General features: G+C 38.8%; 1 protein-coding gene across 1 annotated transcript in view; it reads right to left on the bottom strand.

Annotated features, from left to right (window-relative positions):
• Nucleotides 1–3,594: 3,594 nt before the first annotated feature.
• The window catches only part of LOC139935759 (uncharacterized), a 140,816-nt gene continuing 122,907 nt past the window's right edge, over nucleotides 3,595–21,503 (bottom strand). Inside the window, exons 10-18 of the mRNA XM_071930324.1 lie at nucleotides 17,920–18,011; nucleotides 17,445–17,608; nucleotides 16,980–17,095; nucleotides 15,973–16,217; nucleotides 15,229–15,337; nucleotides 14,792–14,946; nucleotides 13,307–13,455; nucleotides 12,489–12,663; nucleotides 3,595–11,567 (exon numbers count right to left, since the gene is read on the bottom strand). Of these exons, the coding sequence (XP_071786425.1) occupies nucleotides 11,107–11,567; nucleotides 12,489–12,663; nucleotides 13,307–13,455; nucleotides 14,792–14,946; nucleotides 15,229–15,337; nucleotides 15,973–16,217; nucleotides 16,980–17,095; nucleotides 17,445–17,608; nucleotides 17,920–18,011 (1,666 nt within the window). The 3' untranslated portion in view covers nucleotides 3,595–11,106. The remainder of the gene's footprint in view (nucleotides 11,568–12,488; nucleotides 12,664–13,306; nucleotides 13,456–14,791; nucleotides 14,947–15,228; nucleotides 15,338–15,972; nucleotides 16,218–16,979; nucleotides 17,096–17,444; nucleotides 17,609–17,919; nucleotides 18,012–21,503) is intronic.

The following is a 21,503-nucleotide window of genomic DNA, read 5'->3' as shown; positions in this document are numbered from 1 at the left end:
AACCACCTCTTTATATAATAACAAAAATAATGGTGGCTTTTTATAGCGATTAGGTCTGTCAAGCAGTGACGCTCATGGCGCTTCAACATTATTATCCCTGGTCACTGGGCCTTAAATCATTCCTTAAACCATCTCAGCTCCCTGGGGAGTACACAGTCTGTGCCCCCAGTAGGTAAGCTAATCAATCACAAGAACCAACTCTGCCCTCACAGGTACCCATTTACCCCTGGGTGGAGAGAAGCTTAATGGTGACGTGAATAATCACCTAGATATTTCTTTGTGTATCTTGCACATTTTTTCACCCATTAAAAGAGAGACAGAAAGTAGCAGAAATAATGCAACCCTTATCCCCCTGTTGCCTTATCCCCAGTTCCAGAACATTTGTTGTCCGTTTGTTATACAAACGCGGCAGACGAGCCAGGTTGCACCATAGTTTATCATTGTGTTTGGGTATTTGGCTAAATGGAAATTAAAGCATTCTGGGATTTCTACACTATACCCTGGCAGATTATTTATCTGCTGTGGCTAACGGCCAAGGTTCTACGTTTCGTGGTCGGTGCCTTACTCATATTTTCTCACAAGACAACAACTCCAAGTGTAAAAACATTTGTGCTGTCTTTCCTTTTGTCAAGTCAATGTTTTATTGGTCAATAATATTTTTAAAGGCAATCCCTCAAATGTGCAAGATAATTTGGGTGGAGTACTGACCTAAAGAGGTTTTAATTTGGGGGGGGGGGGGGGGAGAGATGATACAGACACCCCCCCCCAACAAAAATACTGTTTATTAAGACTACCATGCACTATTATAAAAAAAACCAATTGTAGTTATTTTAAGCTTAAAATGCATTGCGTTGCATGGTGATTGGCCTTTAGCTTAAAGGCAGTGAACACTATTGGTTTATTAATTATTTGTAGTTATTTTAAGCTTAAAATGCATGGCGTTGCATGGTGATTGGCCTTTAGCTTAAAGGCAGTGAACACTATTGGTTTATAAATTATTTGAGGCTTAAAATACATCGCACTATATGCCTTTTTAGCAAGATGCATTTCATCTGGGCATAGGGAGCTCCATTTGACAACACATCTTTTAAAGGCCAACAAAAATAATAATTAAGAATTATGTATTTACCTTCTTAGTTTATAGGCCTACATCATATTCGGATTATTGTGAGCTTGTTACTGGTGATCTCTTGAGATTTTCATGGCGATTGCTGACAAACACTACAAAGATAATCATGTAAAGGACAAAATAAGTTTGCATCTAAAATAAAAATAAAATTGGCAGTGGACACTATTGGTAATTACTCAAAAATATCATCATAAAACTTTTCTTGATTACGAGTGATTGGGAGAGGTTCCCTTTGAAGTAATATAGTTTTTCGAGAAAGAAGTAATTTTCCCACGAATCTGATTTCGAGACCTCAAGTTTAGAATTTGAGGTCTCGAAATCAAGCATCAGAAAGCACACAACTTCCTATGACAAGGGTGTTTTTTCTCTCATTATTATCTCGCAACTTCGACGGCCGATTAATCTCAAATTTTCACAGGTTTTTATTTTCACATATTATGCATATGTTGAGATACACCAACTCTGAAGACTAGTCTTTGACAACTAACTACCAATAGTGTCCACTGTCTTTAAGTCCAGCAGTTTTAGCAGTTTCGGCCAAAAATAAAAAATAAAATCACAAGGGGTATTCCAGCAGTTTTATCAAATTTCGCCCTAAAATTGATAAAATCATAGGGGTCACTATGCGCGTACCATACGCGAGCCCAACATGTGTACATTACAGGATCGTAGTTATAGTACACAGTACACGGCACGCGTAGAGAGCAAAGCTATGACGATTGTTGCCACTCGGCTACATGTATGTGGGGGCCCATGTAATATCCATGTTGTTCAGGGATTTTCAAGGTTGAATTACTCCAAACTTAAATAATTATGAATGCTAAACATTATGGAAAATATACCAAGCGAAAGTCTCATTAAATCACCCTGCCACACTACCCAGCCAGCTCACTATGTGTGTGTACGCGTTTAAGGTCAAAATATTCGCGCCCTGACGGGGCCACAGCTCGGCCAGGCCGATGACGTCATGCTAATTGGCATATTCCAAGATGGCTGTCGTGTATTGGAGGACATTAGATATTATTTGTTTGACTATTCAATACACACAAAGCAAGCTAAGACTAAAGAGCTAGGTGAACACATTCAGCCGGTTTATACTGCCGAGTGTCTCGTAGAGGAGGTGCCAGAATTTGAAATTTTTTGTTATTTCTTAGCTGCGTAAGGAAATGGTATGGACGTGTGGCTAAGGATTGAGTAAGCCTTGGCAACACAAGTGGGGCTAACCATGGATAATTTTCCGCATGGCGACACCACCCCTAACCACTCCCATGTAATATTTCAATGTGGTACTCGAATTTGTTTAACCATATTTTTTAATTTTGGACCAAGTTTTCATGAAAATACTGGATTTTTCAATTTGGCCCCTATTGGATACAAACGCATTTAACCCTGTGATTTGATAATTTTTTGACTCATTTTGTGGCTTTATCGAGACATGTGTATCCCCGGCCGCCCGGCCCACTTGTACGGCCAACTCTCTGGCGAATCAAGTGGGGCTACGACTACGAGACATGTACACCGTACAAACAATACGCGTCCACCCTCTCCCTCATGCTTTTCAAATGTTGCGCCCAGTGAAAACAAAACAAAAATTCACAAACAAATACATTCCATAACAGTTCAGTATTTCACAAAGATAACAATCAACTCACCTGTGTTAGTTTCGCATAATAATAGCCACGGAACTGTCCGCTAAAAGTACAAAAACAGTCTGAACAGAAGTCGATTGACACAGGAGGTCTTCCCTCAACCACGTTTCTTGAAGTAAAATGGCGACTATTATAACTGGCGCCCGACGGCCCGTATCTCTTTCAGTGTTTCAGGTTGCACTGGCGTACTGTCTTCAGTGCGACGTCAGGATGTCGATTCAGCAGTTTACCAACCAAGGTTGGACAACTATGGAAAGCCAAAAATGCAAATCAAGAAAAGATAGCCATAGTTTGTAGAAATGTATAGTTTCACATAATTATGTGCAACTATCCGCTCTAAGGCAAAAAAAAATATAAAAAAAGGGGCAAGTCCATCAGTTTCTTCAAATTTTGGACAAAAGTTGAAAAATCACAAGGGATAAACACAGCAGGTTTATCAAATTGTGGCCAAAATGGAAATACTCAGTACTTTCCACAGTTCTGGTCATTAAAAGTCAAATTTAAACAATATTCATGAGCTGTATGGCTTAGCCAAAATCTTTTTCAATCTCATGAAACACTTAGGGCATAGTCTTAAAGGAACACGTTGCCTTGGATCGGTCGAGTTGGTCTTTGAAAAGCGTTTTGTAACCGTTTGTTGTAAAAAGAATATGGTTGGAAAGATGTTTAAAAAGTAGAATACAATGATCTATTTATTTATTTATTTTATTTTATTTTTTTTTTTTGGGGGGGGGGGGGGTTAAAGTAATCAAATTAATGTCACCCAAGCACAACAACAACAACTCTGAATAAAGATCAGACACAAACACACACAAATACATTTTTTAAGGTTTAATGTACATTAAATATCTTGCTGTTTCTCCCATTACTAGCTGGTCTGTTCACTTGACATCAACTACACGGTTCTTCCTCTTCCATCAAGTACCTGGTTAATAATACTTATTAAAAACTCTGACAAAATCTGCCTGGGTTTCCATTTAAATTAAATATTGTACACATAATAATCTGTTCATTTACAAAACAAAACAAAACAAAAATACTATACAACAAAAAGGAAAGATCGGATAAACTGGTCCCTTTCCAACATTCTCAATGTTTTTAGATTAAATACCGCACATTTCCTATCCCACCATTTTAGAACAAAACCAAGAACATAAATTGATTAACAGTTGATTAAATTGCATGATATACGGTTTTAAACCATTTTTGTTTTCTAAAAATAAAAATAAAAGAAAAAATAAAACAGAGTAGGAGTCTACATATAACCGTCGTGATTAGTTGTACATATACAGCTCAGAAATCTGTCATACATAAAACATTGTATAATTACTTTATGATTAAAAAATGTATATTGCCATCACAAAAGTACATAATAACGTCTCATATAAAACAATATCTATGGATACACTGTTAAAATACCATCCCCGTCAACCATTTTTGTCATTACTAGGTCCCTTCATACTTGGCGCCAAAGTCACAGAGAAGCAAATCAAAACACAGATGTCAAAAAATGAAGATTCCATGAACATTTAGCACAAAAGTTCAACTAGAGTGAATCTGTCTTTGTATGACGTCAAAACGACTTTGCTATTTACCTTCACTGCGAATTAGCATTTGAAGTTAACAAAAAAATACACAACTATAAGTTGATTTGGAGCTTGTTATTTTAAGCTTTGATTGTTGTAAGCTTCAGAACGCAAGCATACAACGTTTAATTGTCTGTGTATGATAGAATGATATGGTTTATACTTCAGCTACTTGGTATAACCATTTTAGCTTAAAGGGAAGGTACACGTTTAGTAACTGTCAAAGACCAGTATTCTCACTTGGTGTATCCCAACATAAGCATAAAATAACAAGCCTGTGAAAATTTGAGCTAAATTGGTCATCGAAGTTGTGAGGAAATGACGAGAGAAAAAACACCCTTTTTACACAAACTTGTGTGCTTTCAGATGCCAAAAAAAAAGGCTTCAGACCTGAAGTCTTATAATATTTGAGTGAGAAGTTACCTCTTTCTCAAAATCTATGCTACTTTAGAGGGTAAGCTTCAGAACGTTTTGAACTATCCAACAGCTCTCCAATGCTCGTTACCAAGTCAGTTTTTAAATAAATAATATGTTTTGAGTAATTACCGAACGTGTACCTTCCCTTTAAAAACCTTGCAGTCAGGCCCAAGCATGTCCTGATAGGCCTTATGCATTGACGCCATCCAGCCGAAATCTTAGAGGAAAAACGGTGACGTAACAATCGAAACGCACATATTTGTACGCGCGGCGCACAGTATTGGCCAATGAACAACCTCCTTTTGACCTCTAGGTGAGGGCGCCCTACTGAAATGACATCATGTGCATAAGGTCCATTTACAGGTTAGGCCAACAAACATTACAGTTCTCTGAAACCATGACAGAAAGAACAATGTTTGTATTAGTTCTAGTATTATAACAAGTATTGGGTGTATACAAACGCATTGTTGCAGAGTGAAATCTGGACTATTCCATACAATGGGGGTGAAACCATTAAAATGGAAAATCCAGATTACACAAAGTGATCAACTTCTGCCACAATACACAAACTAATGCATTCAACACATAGATTCTTGTCATTAAAAAGAAAATTCACAATTAGCACAAAGTAGGCAGTAAGGAAACCCGCCCACCCCACACTCATCTTTTAAAAAAACCTTATAAACAAAGTGGATGAATCCATGTAGACATTATGGCATGACCTTGACTCATTTCCACAAATGGGTAGGAAACTATTTTTTTGAAAAAGTGCTGCAAAGTGTCCCATAATTATTCATATAGGACTCCTATATTAATTGTTAAAGCAGTGTACATGGCAAACAGAGGATGACACGTGACACATAATCCACCAATCAAATGACAAGAATCTCTGTGGGTGTGGTATATAAATTGTTTGATGACACTGTTAACTTAATATCTCTTATTCAACTTTCTTAACAAAGAGGCCAGATTAATAATTAGGGAACTATATTTAAAGAGTTGTAAAAACAGTAACCTCTGAAAACGAGCAAAAACATCAAAATATTGTAGAAACATAATCTTTTGAGAAAAAAAGTCTCTCTGTTGCAAATCATCCAATAAAACAATAATAGGCCTAATGAAAACAAACTGTGTTAAAGTTTAGGACATTTGTGTCATGAGTTATACATCATTTAAGGCATGTCACAAATATTTAATCAACTTTGACTTAAACTGTCAAAATGTAGTCAGGGAAAAAATAAAACAGGTGGCATGTCATGGTCAAGTGGTTTAGTGCACCAAACTCAAGTTTTGGTAGGTTCGAATCACAGTCTTTGCCCTTGTGTCCTTGACCAACACAAGTATCTACTATTAATTTTCATCAGAGCAGAGATGATTTTTGTAGTAGCGGGGCTCCATACTCCTAAGGAGTTGGGATTGGTTAGAAAATGACCGGGGTATTGTATCTAACGCCTATTATTATAGGGAAGGTTCAGAATTGGTAACATTCTCAGGAATTATATTTGGTCCTTGGAAGAAGTAGGAACATTTATTAAGATACAAGCTAGGGCTGACATACAATGTAATATTGTGTAGGCTTTTAGGATACTTTTCAGGAACTATTAATAACAATTTTCCTGAATCATCCCATGGGCAGAACAATCAGAAAACAGACTAAATAGACCCTTCCCATGAAATATGTAAATTGCACGTAGCGCGTGCGCACTAACGTTTTGGTTGGCAAAATAGGGGAACATCGCGCTGTTTTGTACACTGCTAATGGGTGCGTGACGCAGACGCGATTGCGCGTCTGCTTAGTGCACAACTCTATGGCGTTTGCCAACCAACATGATCTGTACGCATGCGTGAATGTAATTAGCATATTTCATGGAAAGGGTCCATTAGGAAGAACATCATGGCTGCATTCTTCATGACCAAATTACAAGCTACAAGCCCGGCTGTTTTGTGGAATTTTACCCCTAAATTCGAGCCCTGATATAAACTCAGTAAAATAAAGTTGGTTCTTTATGTGAAAGCTTACATGGTATTAGGTTTTGGTACTGATAGAATTATCCTGAGATACAGTTCTGTCTAAAGTGCAGTTATCTCCAAGAAATTTCGCTTGAATCCAGTATAATCTAAATTGCATACTGGAATGTTAGTAACTTATTTTCTATAAATATTTGGTTTGCGGTAACACCATGTGTGTATCTTTTTGCCAGGTAGATTTTGTTCTTTAGAGAACTGTCTTGCTTTATATTCTACCACCACAGAGTAGATTTTCGAAATTCGGGAGACTTCTCAGTTCTGAAAAGAACTGCAATGCTTTTAAGGCTACTACCTGGGCGGAAGTTGGAAAATTGGCCCGGATTACTACTTTAGCTTATAGTGGATCGTTGATAACTTCACTACCTCGGAGTAAGTTCTTAATTGGTCTCAATGTTTTGGATATTTATATGCGATTTATGTACTTTAAGGGCCTTGTTGCACAATTGGGATTGAGCAAGAGCAAACATTGACTTATTTGAACTCAAGAGCACATCTCATCAAATTATTCATGAACTAGTTTTTGACTTGAGTTAGTCCTCCCATTAATCCCATTCAAATTTTCAATGGGATCCCATTAAATCCCATTGATTTTTTTCAATGGGAATTTTTTCCTGGGTGGGTAGAGTTAATTAAAGTGTTACCTTTTAATGTTTTCTCTACTGACTACTACTGTCAAAATACCAGAAGCAGCTGTTTTGCCATTACACTGCAACTTACTATACCCTAGGGCCTTATCACCTGAGGCAACTTTTGTAGGCAACTTTGAAGCAACCAACTGCAGTGCATTCTACAGGACCACTTTGGTAGCGCATGAGAAATTGTTCAAACAATGTCTTACGATTCCCCCAAAATTGTGTGAACATTCAAATGTGAAAGGATTCTCTTCCTTGAGATTGCCTGGAGCAGGGCGCCTGTAAATTGCCCTTATAAGACATGGCCCTTATGTTAATTAAAAAAGAGTAAGCATTTGTGAACCTTTTAAACAAAACGACGACCCATCCGATTATCATTTCACCTAGACTAGCTTAATGAAATCTAACCCTGTAATTATTACCTACACTTTAACATGTTACTAATATCCTTTTGTTTAGTAGTCTTCTATCTAATTGTATGGAAAAAATATTCAAGTGTCAATAATAGGCAAAATGATAAATTTACCAGTACATGCAGACAAGGGGATATACCTACACGAACATTACCATGACCGGCACGGCAATATGTACCTACTATGACCCTTTTGAATCCACGACTTCGGCTTTGGATTCGACTTCAGGCTCCGTCCTCTCGTCTGAAGCACTAAGTGTGTACACAGAGCATGTGCAATTGTCAAAACAACCGCTAGTCTGAGCCAAATCTTGAGCCGAAGCCAAGGTTTCGAAAAGGGCCTATCTGAAGCTTAGATAATTGATAGGTATGCTAAGGTAACATTCACATCTTAAAGGAACACGTTGCCTTGGATCGGTCGAGTTGGTCTTTGAAAAGCGCTCGTAACAGTTGTTACAAAATGCATATAATTGGAAAGATGTTGTAAAAGTAGAATACAATGATCCACACAACCATGCCTTGAAATTGCACAATTTTCCTTTTACCTCGTCGACTAACACGGTCAGCCGTTAATGGGAGTCAAATGGCCGACCGCGTTAGTTCGCACAGTAGAAGGAAAACCGTGCAATTTCGAGGCAAATTTGTGTGGATCATTGTATTCTACTTTTAAAACATCTTTCAAACCATATGCATCTTATAAAAAGCGGTTACAAACGCTCTTTTACAGACCAACTCGTCTGATCCAAGGCAACGTGTTCCTTTAAAACTGTAAGTTTACAATGTGTAGCCACGCATTACACAGGCAGTGGTTACCAATAATGTGTTTATACGATTAAAAACAATGTTCAGCTTCTCTTCTTGAAAAAGTTTAGACGATACTTATATATAATGGGGGAGCCAATTTGATTGACAAGCTAGGAGCACATAAATTGCTTAATAAATAATGGCACAAAACAGGGCCCAATTTCATACAGATGCTTAAAGGAACATTACAGAATTGGTTTTGCTTGCAAAAATGTTGCTGGCAGTGTATGTAATCCACCATATATATAAGCTGATAAACCTGTAGAAGTTTGAGATCGATCGGCCATCTGGGTCACAAGAGAATAGCGAAAAACCGATTACAAATTTTGCATTGCATCGATGCCAAAACAAAAATGAATAAAATGAGCGATAAACTTCAAACGCCAAATTAGACTATTTGTTTCTCTTCAAGTACGAAATTTCAGACAGAAATATTTCAAGGGATGTTTTCTACTATCATCATCATTAGATCGTGTAAGTTTTATGTAAATCTGTGATCTTCACGATTTTTGTTTCTTACCAATTCTGTAACGTTCCTTTAAGCGCAGAAAACATTGCTGAACAATTTTTCTGCTTATCAGAAATGAGCACGATCCCAGCCACAAATTTTACATGTGACATGGTATTTTGGCTGGTAACCGTATTCCGGTCGGTTTGCATAATTATTAAGGGCTTAGCTGCTATTTATGCTAAAGCAGCTCCATGAAATTGGACCTAGCAGGTTAACAGCTAAAATGTGGTATTGGTGAGTGTGGAACAATACCACTGTAAATCAGACTTTTTTTTAAAAGGGAATGCAATGACCTTACTGGGCTCAATTTCACACAAGAGTTTACAAGATTGATCTTAACCGTGTGACAATCTTAATTGCTGAGTTTGATGTCACAATACAAATCACTGTGGTAATACTGACAACTCATCTTAAGATGATTCTTAGAAGTCGAGCCCTGGTCTTTCTTAAAGGGTTTTCTCATAACAAAGCTCTTGATGCGCCTTTCACATAGCTTAATGGTCTCACTGTAAATAACAGTTTCGGACTTCAGAGAAACCCTTTTAGGAATTAATGATAATTTACGCACAGTTGTAATGCAAGCCTTGGCGATAGAAGTATGCATCAATCAATACACGTGTTATGCATTGAGTTACAAACAGAATAGACCATTACATTGTGGGATATCACTGAACATGAAAGAACAGTGACAAAAACTTGGTGTTCCATTGGCTACCAGAACTTTGAAGTCAATGACTGTATGTAGCCTCGCTGCCATTGGCACTCCGGCTAAGGATATTTCCGCAGATTATCGGTTGCAGAGGTGGAATCCTGGATCTATCAGTTGCAGAGGTGGGATCCTACTTCTATTGATTGCAGAGGTGGGATCCTACTTCTATTGGTTGCAAAGGTGAGATCCTACTTCTGTTGGTTGCAGAGGTGGGATCCTACTTCATGACTGAAGTCACTCATACAAGTTGAATTCAATCGAATCAGCTTGAAATCTGGATTCTACCAGTGTGACAAATGATGAAGCTAGTGACGTCATTATCTACAGCAAACTTTCACAAAACAGTCGCTTGATCAATATGCAAATTAGTTCTCTGATGTTTACTGAGCACAAGGTGAAATGGTCTATACTGATTTACAAAATAATTTCCAGCAAACTCAAACCAACTTCAGCAATCACTCGGCTGTCACAGGAACTGTGCATGTACCTTTGGAGTTGTTTTTACAAGCATTTTCAAATCATTCAGATGCATAAGTCTTTGAAGAAAGCCGACTTCTCACTTGGTCAAAATACACAACGAGTAAAATCATGTCATGGCAAAGTAATCATATTTTGTGGACATCACAACAAACTGCTCGACACAAAAATGTCTTGTCCTTTTTGTACGGTTGTAAAAGGTTGATAAGCAGTAGGCCTACAAGTCAGAGAAACAAATCGGTTTGTCAGGAAACTCAACTCAAATTTTGAGAATCAGAGTCTTCCCCAAAATGGACAAGTACTATTTTGTAGTTTATAACTTTGCAAGCCCTGATAATGTAAGTTAAAAAAATTATTAAGTTAAAAATATACTTAATAAGATAATGTCCTGGAGTACACTGAGTAGAAGAAAAAAAAGGATGTAATGTTACTAAGTAGATGTGTTTCTATGGTGTATATACCCTAATACAATGCTCCATTGTCTGAACACACTTCCTTTGTATACGCTCTACACACAACCATGTTTACATAAACTCATGTCACTCAACGTCTATACAGACGTCTTGAGTCACACAATTGCACCATTTCAGAAGCCGGATCAAAAGCCTCAAACGTCCTCCTCCGTTGTCCAGCGGCTTGTATCATTGGAAACCACATTCCAGTACCACGGAGACTACCTTCATAATGCAGCTTGGATAAGGGTACAATACAGGCTTGATTAACATAGGCCTTCAGCGTCACTGCCCATTCCTTCAGACTTGCCACAATAACAAGTGGTTCGTACTGTCGTCTTTGCCCGCCGCTTCGTTGGGAGTAGTTGCACTAAAGTCCTCGTACCCATCCCCACCGCTTATAACCATCATACTGGACACAATGGCGGCTGTGGCGGATGCTCGTCGGTGTTCTAAATCCGGAGGGGCTAAACCTTTTGGTCGTTCAAACACCTGTTCGCTGATCTTCCTATGAGAGGCTGTGGCCTTCCCTGATGGGATATCAACGGCTGTTAAGAATCTTACATGTCCTGTGTGACCCTGACCGGAGCCATTTGGGACGGCAATGTCACGGGCGGAGGTTGTCGTGGTGGTGATCTTGGGATGGGGCAGGGTCAGGACCACACCCGCGCTGGTCCCCACCCATAGTAGCTCCTTGCAGATTAGGAGTGCAGTGATTCGAAGGCAGGCTGCTTTGTGTTGCCTGATTATAGCATCAGAGCCTGATAAAGAAAAGCAAAACAACATTTTAAACAAATTTATTTCATGTTTTTTGTAAAACAAAACCAATTGGAATTACTTCCAAGATATTAGTTCAGCCTGTTTCATCCTTCTTGTGAATGCGAATGCAAAACAAATTTTGCCGTCACATGGCTGTTTTGGGCAGCGAATGTTGCACAGGAGTTGAGCACAAGTCAACTGACGCAAATTATTTGTGACGTCAACATTTATATCGCATCCGCATTCGCAGCAAGTATGAACCGGGCTTTTATAGTCTTGAAAACATCTTGTTTATGAGACTTAAAAAAAGATAGAAACAATTTTTCAAACACAGTTAACTTCTTTCAAAGAAGAGCCCTATTGACTGCATCAAAGATTTTCCCGTCTATTACTTGCATTCGTTTTAAAGAATAGATTACAACTTTTCATATAAAAACAAACAACCAGCCAGAAAACCGTACTAATATTGTATTTCTAAGTGGAGTTTGAAGCTTTGCACGATGTGGAAAATAAGATGACAAATAACTTTTAATAGTAACTTGCGGTACAACCGTGAGTAAAATCTCTTTTAGAGGAGTGTTGGCTCTCTAAAAGCCAGTGTGGTCATGTCACAATGTTTAGAACAGTATTAGCAAGCAGAGCATACTGTTCAGGACCACACTAGCTTTTTTCTAAGTCAATATTCATTCAAAAGAGTTTTAAAATGGTTATATCTGTAATTTTAATAGTTTGAGTTATTTCTTATCTTATTATAACGAAAATTACCCGTTGTTAGTTAATTGAGAATGGAGCTTTACCTCCACATACCAAACCAAAAAACGTCAAAACCATGAAAGTGTTGTCTATAGCTTTAAAATTTAAAAAAAAAAAAAATCTAAAGGAATTTGTGATAACTGGTCCTTTAGCTAGTCCTCCAGACTTACCAGCTAACATCTTATAGACGGTCTGTGTTACGTCAACATCGCACAAGTTCTCGCATGTGGCAGCATGGTAGAGCCTAACGACTGCTGTAGCCTGTAGCGACACCCACACACCCAGGCCGCTACTCACAATGCAATGCACAGTCTTCTGGGAGTCGTTGTTCACTGAGAATTGATGCTGATATACAAAAATAAAAAAAGAGAAAGATGTAGAGCCAGAAAAAGAGTTAGTAATTAGGAAGATTTTATTTGTGTTTTCTTGAAGAAGAAAAAACACTAGAGGGGTATACAAAAAGCGGTGTTTTACACCAGTTAACTTAACTGAAGGTGAGAGACTCATTTTATCTCTCCCATATTTAGAAGATCTCTATCTATAAGTGGTTTTGGATTGAACAAAGAAAAATACTAGTTACTAGTGTAGAGCAGGATTTGAACCGTGGCCTCAAGATTAAAGCACCAACATAGGGCTCAGAATTGCTACAATGCCGGCACGTTAGTTAGGAGGTAATTAATTCAAATCCTGCTCTGGTAAACTTTTCTTTGTTCAACCCCCCCAAAAAACTCATATTTTAAAATTATTTTAACCAAGACAGATTCCCTTGAGGTTTATTGGAAAATGGTTAAATCACAAAACCTGAATTTGACCTAATGGAGCCCCCTGTTTTAAAGAATTCTTGAAAAATTTCTGGCCACAAAAATATCTTTCCTATCCAACCATAACTATAAACACTAGTAATGCAAGAGAATGTACAATCTGGGTGAGTGTTTAAACTAATTCATCGAACCATTCCCCTCGACAAATAAACCAGAAATGTTCTTACCTCAACATTGAGTGTATTGGGATCAACCACTAGAATGTTATTCTGACAGCCACACCACAGTTTACTGCAGACAGATACCATTTTGCTGATGGGGGTGGTGCTACTCCCGAGGGTCACTGTCAATGGGTTCTTTGTGTCCCAGGCATGACCTAAATATCATGTTGAAAGAAAGGGCGATGTACTGGTTAATTCCACATTTTCTTTCTTATAGTTCCATACAAAATATATAAACTGTTTGTGAGTTATCAATATGTATTTGATAGATGTTCATTCATTAAAACTTGTGTCCCAGGCATGACCTAACTATCCTGTTAAATTTGCATCGGGGATAAAGAATAATCATTTTGGTTTTTACCCATATACACCGATGTCTGTTGGCACTGTATACTCGGTACTTACCCAAGTTCTGTGAAAAAAATCACAGGCATATTCATATACAAGGTCCTGGGTTCGAATCCCACACGAGTAATATGCCTGTAATTTTTTTCTTCACAGAACTCGGGTAATAGTGCTAACAGACATCGGTGTATATGGGTAAAAACCCAAAATGAACAATATGTATTTGGTTTGCAGTAAAACCATGTTTGATTTACTTGCCCAGTAGATTATTTTCTTTTCAGAACTTGTCTATGACAAAAAGGTCACCATGTTACAGTGACTGCAGGACTTGCAATCACAAGGTTGTGGGTTCAGATCCTACCAAGCTAACCGCTGATTTCACAATGACTAGAATAAGTATTGTAGTCTAGTTACTGAATCACAATTTCTTGATTTGTGCAATTCATAATCATTGACGATAAACCAAAGTTTGTGTGAGAGAGATTGGCTGTTGCCAGCTAGGTGAGAGAGATTGGCTGTTGTCAGCTTGTTTTTTTTATCGATGAGAGTTTGCCGAGTTCCCTACGCGGGAAGATCTAAACAAACAGACAAACAAACAAATAAAGGAAAGCCAGGGGATAGGTGTACATGAGGCAAGAACCAGAGGAGTTCCTCCAGTCCCCAAGAATGTGATAGGCTGTTGAAAAAAAGGAAACTATGAAAGCTTGCAAGCTCGAAAGCTTGTGAGTGCAAAGCCTGCTATACATACATTTATCTTTGGTTTAGAAAGCCCTAATCTGCAGTCTATAAGCCTTTTTGAGATATGGCGGACACAAAGCTACAACACTATAACGTTTGGGTAAATTTGTGCGTCTTGACCATAGAAATAGAACGCATGTTATTCAGTGAAGTGCGCAATTTATTAGGCGACGCGGCATTTACACGTAAACCTATTCACCACCAACGTTCATGGTGTGAGCGTGGCATCAGTCGCCGCGTGTGACGCGCGTATCACGTCCGCCATACCTTAAAAAGGCTTATGGTGTTCCATATGATTTTATCTTCATTTTCTTATGAATTTGATCTCAGTTGTACAAAAAAAAGTAAAAAAGTAAAAAATTAACACATCCCGGAGTCCCTCATCCTAGATTTTGAAACAACACTGACCTGGTTCTCTTCTGTACACAGTAAGGTCCCCGTTCGCTAGGGACACAAAGACCTTGTTGTCAAGGTACAGAATGCACTGCACGGCGGCGGGATGGCGGATCTTTGTTCTGCTCTTACGCGTTCGGATGTTGTCCGTACACTGGTAGATATGAATACTGAAACGGGAGAGATATGACAAAATATTAATTGATAACAATAATATTTCTTTTTAGATATTAAATTTACATCGGGGATAAAGAATATTCATTTGGTTTCATCCTTTCTACCAAACAAGGTACTCAAGGTGCTGAGTATATACACACTTTCAGTGCACTGAGTTCTTTTACATGCGTTACAAAACACATGGGACCAATGGCTTTACGTCCCATCCGAAGGAGGAAGCAATGATTAAGTGTCTTGCTTAAGGACACAAGTGTCAAGACTTTGTGATATCTTACCATCCATCTTCTGTACCCAGCCACATAGTGGGTTGTAATACCTCCAGATCTTCCCTAGATGAAATGTCATCTGGATTACTATTGGCTGATATTCTGTCCACGTCTTCCTCTGTAGAGTTTAAAAGATGTTATTTAGAATACTTCATTTAATTATTATGGTTGTTAAGCCAAGGATTCTAAGGGATGCAAACTTAATCACTGTACTACCCCAAAACCCCATTGAGAAGACAATGAAGGGAGTTTCAGGCGCGCAAGTGCTGGGCGCCGCCATGGGTGCCGCGCGCCACTGCTGCGATGTACTTGTACCTAATTTTGTGCACAAAGACACAAGAAAATCGTTTCCCTTTTCACTTTTTATGGAAATTTAATGTCTTCCTCGAGAATCTATGCGATTTCTCTGACATGGCTGCATGATGTGACGATTTACTACATTCTTGATAATTGCGCCTGTCGCAAACATTATGCCGCAGCGCATCTAGGGAATAACAAGTTAGTCACGACTTGTGTCCAGGTTGCGACTACTTGAGGCACGACTTGTCAAGTAGTAAATCTCACTAGTGGCCCAAGCCTACAGAATTTCAGTCCTGGAATTACGCGGAGGACATGGCCTTCGTTGCCCCTGGTGCCCTTCAAAAACTTCCCATTGACTTTAAGGTTTTCCAATGGAAGTGCCCTTTGCAAAATAAAAACGGCCTAATTGCCCCTTTTAAAAATGAAATTCCAGGCCTGGAATTAACTTTATACCTGAGCTAGCTTCCTCCATTGGTACATCGTCTACTTGTAGTCTGATCTCCGGAGCGATTCCACTCCCTGGAGAGATCACCTCTTCCTCCTCCTCACTATCGTCCGTATCGAACGCCATGATTTCACTGGCTTGTTGGTTCATAGCGACTGCCGGCATACTGCACTGGTTGGGCGTCTCCCCAACGAACTGCAGCGTCCGACCTTGGCCGGAGTCCAGTGGAAGTTTTGGAACGCGTAGATGGGACCTGTGGCATTTATTGGCAGAGATAAGTCTGATTAATTGAAGACTGGCAATGGAGTTATTTAGGATCTAAAACTTATCAGGGAGAACTCTGGTGATATTAGATCGCCTGTTATAGATTTAGGCTGTGTCCGAAGCAGCGACTTTGGCTACAGCTACGCCTAGATCAGCACGTCTTTCAGTGTTGAAGAATAGGCAGACGCGCGCAATCTAGCCGTAGCTGTAGCCAAAGTTGCCGTTTTATACACAGCCTTAGTCTTGTTATACCACAGGAACAGAAGTTTCATTGGTCAAGAACCAATCATGTGATGTAATATAAAGACACATATAACATGGCTAAGGCCGGAAATCCATGTGTCTGTCATGTGTATTGTGTTTTCCTTAAAAATAGGATGTGCATTGCTTAGCGTGTATATTTATTTTTAAGGATGCGCAACACCAGCAGGTTACTTGGGTATGACCCGGGTGAGCCACAAAAATGACATCAAAGCTACTTCAACGCACTGGGGTCAGAGGCTTGGGTCGACCCCGGGAAGCTATAATGGGAGACTTTTGACATGCAGGCGGCAGTAGACATATAACGGTCATTTTTTGCGTCTCTGAGCTTGCACACACATGCTCGGTATTGTTGGAGGTCTAAGCACACGCACTACTGGCGAGAACTGTGAAAAAGGACTGTCTGAAAGTTTCCCATTGAACGCATCCATATATTTGTACAGGAGAAAAAGATGAGACGGGTCTATTCCCTAGACTCGTGAATACTCACCTTAATGTGTGCATGTCCTGAGCACCAGGCACAGGAGCAATACACAAGATACGAGCTGAACACACTGATATACAGAAGGCCACGGTGGGTTCAGGGGTCAAACTAAGTAGACACACCTACAGTGAGAGAAACAAATCAACATGGTCACTAGTGGGTTTGAATCCTGCCAAGCCAACCGCTGATTTCTTAATGACTAGAATAAGTACTGTTGCCTAGTTACTGAATCACAATTTCGTTATCCGTGCAATGCATGATCATAGATGTTAAACCAATGAGAGAGATGAGCTGTTGCCAGCTTGGTCTTTAAATGTACATCGTCTTGCAGGAGTTTCCCAAGTTCCGTTGACGGGAATACTATCTAATCAAACAAACATTTTTGTGGCTACCTAAGTATGCCAATACTATCGGACAATTCGTCTTCAGTTTTGGAGGTTAGACACATTGATAACACTAACAACAGCTTACCTGGCCAACATAGCCATCGCTATTGCACACCCACACATCCCGTAGTGAGTTGCTCATCGTTCCTAAGCTGGGTGCGGCACATGAGAACTGCATTCCACTCCGTGTCTTCATTATGGGTATCGGATAGAGGAACACTGGTGGGAAATGGTCCTTGGAACGAGCCGCTGTAAAGGAACGACAAACAAAATATCTTCAACAATTCCAAATTGGTAAAGGGGCTACATTCAAGCCTGGAATTTCATCTTTTGAAAGGGCAAGGATTTGCATTGTTACATCTTTTATTTTCATACAGTATAAGCACTGGAAGGTTAGCATGCCGGGTGCTTATATGGTTAACAGCGCTATCAAATTGAAAGTAAGCAAAACAATCGGCCGTTAAGCAGCGCTATGAAATTGGACCAGGCTATTGGGATAACCCCTAACAGCCTACGGATCAAAGGCCAACAGTTTCACTGACTATGGTGGTTCTCTTTACCTAATTTCTTCTTGGCCTCTGCAAAGTCATTCTCAAATGTCTGTCGAGCCTCCTGGCTGGACAAGAGTAGAACGAAGTTCTCGATTCCCTCACTGTAAAAAAAAGAAAAACAGAAAACAAACAAAACAAAACTGTTAACAATTTTTGACACAACTGGCGAGTGTATAAAAGTGCTCTCATTATTGAGGCACAGGTTTACATGGTGTTGAAGCAGCCCAATCTGAAGCCAACCAAAACCCTTACAAGGTTTGGGTATTATTTGTTTGACACAAAACACAAATGTTCACAGATTTACATTAAACTTACACTGTTTAAAGATAATGATAGTAGAAAGCTTCCCTTAAAATGTTACCTGCTGAGGTGCTGCAGTATTCGTGAAAAAGGAAAACAATTCCACAAAATTCTTCTTCTTTGTTTCTCAGTGAGACGAAAATTATTTTAGCAAGCTCAACAGATTTACGTGACTCTCCTACAAACATTTAATTGCTCTGATATTTTCACTTGGCAAACAATCTAATGAATTCTAAAGGACAATACATGATACTAAAAGGCAAAGTATACCTTTGTTTTTTTGAACAATTCGGTTGTTTTATAATAAAACTAACATGTGAAAATTTCATAAAAAGGGGTAGCGTTTTGAGATATTGCCAAAAATCTGGAGTAGCTATTTCCACGATCGCAGGAAGAATAATTGGAATACACAATCTGAAAGACGTTTCATGCAGGAACATTTCTCAGATTGAATGTTATTGAATCCTTCTCTTTAAAACCTCATTCCTTTCAATTCAAGGGTATTGTTTCTCAAATTGTTATACTCTTTCAACAGCTGCAGTGCTTCTTTCCAAGTTTTTACGATCATTAATTTTTTGTGAGTAATTACCAAAGGTTTACCCTCCCATTTACCTGACAGTCTGAACATTTACCAGTGCCATTGTCACATCAATAGGAAGTAATAAAAGAGGCAGTTACCAGACAGTAATGTTAAACTACTTTGATAGGTTCCACTCAATGTCAGCATTAACCTTGGGTTTATATGATGAATAACAGACAGACAGACAGATGGATGAAGGACAGACAGAAGGGTTCTAAATGGACACAAGGACATTCAAAATGAAAGATGTGACAACATTTATGGAATATTTATTTGTTATTTTGGAATTACATGTTATGTTTTAAGGCACTGGACACTATTGGTATCTACTAAAAATAATCGTTAGCATAAAAACTTACTTAGTAACAAGCTATGGAGGGCTGTTGATAGTATAAAACATTGTAAGAAATGGCTCTGTCTGAAGTAACATGATTTTTGAGAAAGAGGTACATGTCATTTTCTCACTCAAATATTAAAAGACATCAGGTCTGAAGCCTTTGATTACGCATCTGCAAGCACACAATTTGTGCAACAAGGGTGTTTTTTCTTTCATTGTTTTCTTGCAAATGAGCCCAAACTTTCATAGGTTATGCATATGTTGGGACACTGCCGTCGATTTCACAAAGAGTTAGGACTCGTCTTATCTCGAGTTAGGACGAGTAACTCGTCCTAACTTAGGATTAATCTTAAGGTCTGCATGCTACAGTGCAGGGTTGGGACTGGTCCTAAGTCCTAAGATTAGTCTTAAGTTAGGAAGAGTTTTGTGAAATCGACGGCTGGTTTTTGACAATTACCAAACGTGTCCAGTGCCTTTAAAATAGTCTAAAATGTTGTGTCCCAAATGTTTATACCTCATACATACATACATATTAATGATTGAGAGCCGAAATTCTCACTGGTCCATTCACAATCATATTATGTGCCATAATATGCTTTAAAAAAATGTTAATTAAGTGCAACTGCACTATATTCATGCACAGGGTAAACTGTTACTTGTGCAACAGTCTACTACGCATGTGCTTTCAAAGCAATTAAAGCAATTGGACACTATTGGTAACTGTCTAAGACCAGTCGTCTCACTTGGTGTATCTCAACATATGCATAAAATAACAAACCTGTGAAAATTTGAGCTCATTTGGTCGTCGAAGATGCGAGATAATAATGAAAAGAAAAAAACACCCTTGTAACTCGAAGTTGTGTGCTTTCAGATGCTGGATTTTGAAACCTCAAATTCAAAATTTGAGGTCTTAAAATCAAATTTGTGGAAAATTACTTCTTTCTCAAAAACTAGATCACTTCAGAGGGAGTCGTTTCTCACAATGTTTTATACTATCAAACTCTCCCTATTACTTGTTACCAAGTAAGGTTTTGTGCCAATAATTTTTTTAAAGTAATTACCAAAAGTGTCCACTGCCTTTAAGGGAACTGTTCCACAGGTTTGATGAGAACCGTTGACAAGAATGTTATCTCTAATTTAGCAAAAACCTTACAAAGTAGGCCATTAAGGTTCAAAACAAACAAATGCGGGCACTGAATAAGTAAAAAAAAATATTTCTGCTGAAAAACTGAACAAGTTGGTGAGTTGTTACAGGCCTGTCAACGTGGACAGATTTCACCAGCTAACTAAGAGTTTTTATCTGAGCTAATTTACAGTCTACAAAAAGTTCACAGATTTACAAATAACTTACAGGGTTTACAGAAGGAATTGGGCAAGACTTCTCTTGAAATATTATTTCATGAAATGCTTTACTTTTTGAGAAAACAGTAAAACAATATAAATTCTCGATATCCAGAATTACGGATTTATTTGAAACATGCGGATACAAGGGTGGATTTTCCCGTTATTTTCTCCCTACTCCGATCTCCCTACTCCGATTGAACCTAAATTTTCACAGGTTTGTTATTTTATATATAAGTTGTGATACACGAAGTGTGGGCCTTGGACAATACTGTTTACCGAAAGTGTCCAATGGCTTTAAAGGTTGGCTAGGTGATTTCTTTCCCCTGCCCTTCACCCATGTCGGCTCCAGTTTGATTCCTACTTCAGACTGCAGCCCTTGCATGTTGATTGTGTTTTTTTAAGTCCCTAATTGAACGCGTGGGTTTTTCCCCTTTGGGATTTTCCTCCCACATCTAAAACTAACATTTTGTTTTCTGCTCCCCACATGTACTTTCAGGCATACATGTTTAATTGCAATGCACTTTTGAGGGTTCCTAATCAAATTTATTAGATGTTAAAATATATATTTTGTTTTGTTTACCATTACACTAGTATGTATAGAGCACTGTACCCTAGTTCTGTGAAAACAAATCCACGGAAAAATCTCTCAGGTAAAATCAAAACCCATGACATTGCTAGAGCTCCGCCCAATTTCATGTTCACGATTCCCCGCTTACGTGCAACCGCTGAGATTCTGCTCTAGCCTTGTAAGCGTAGAATGCCTAGTAATGCGGCGTACGCACGCGCAGAATATGCTTGTGGAATACGCTTGCCGTAAGCACAGAATTCCCTGCTTCCTTAAGTGCTGATTCTGTGCTTAGGGTACGCAGAGCCATGAAATTGGGCCCAGATGTCTTACCACAAGTCTACCGACCACAAGACCACCGACCTAGCCCAGTGGCTAGATGCAGTGCGAATTCTATGTTTTAGCTGGCTACCGCAACTTTTTGCAACTGGGATGTAGAATATTATTTGGATAAAACCATGGTCAAA

The sequence above is a fragment of the Asterias amurensis genome, chromosome 4, assembly GCF_032118995.1.
Source record: "Asterias amurensis chromosome 4, ASM3211899v1".
Lineage (NCBI taxonomy): Eukaryota > Metazoa > Echinodermata > Asteroidea > Forcipulatida > Asteriidae > Asterias > Asterias amurensis.
This window is presented reverse-complemented; position numbering and strand designations above follow the sequence as displayed.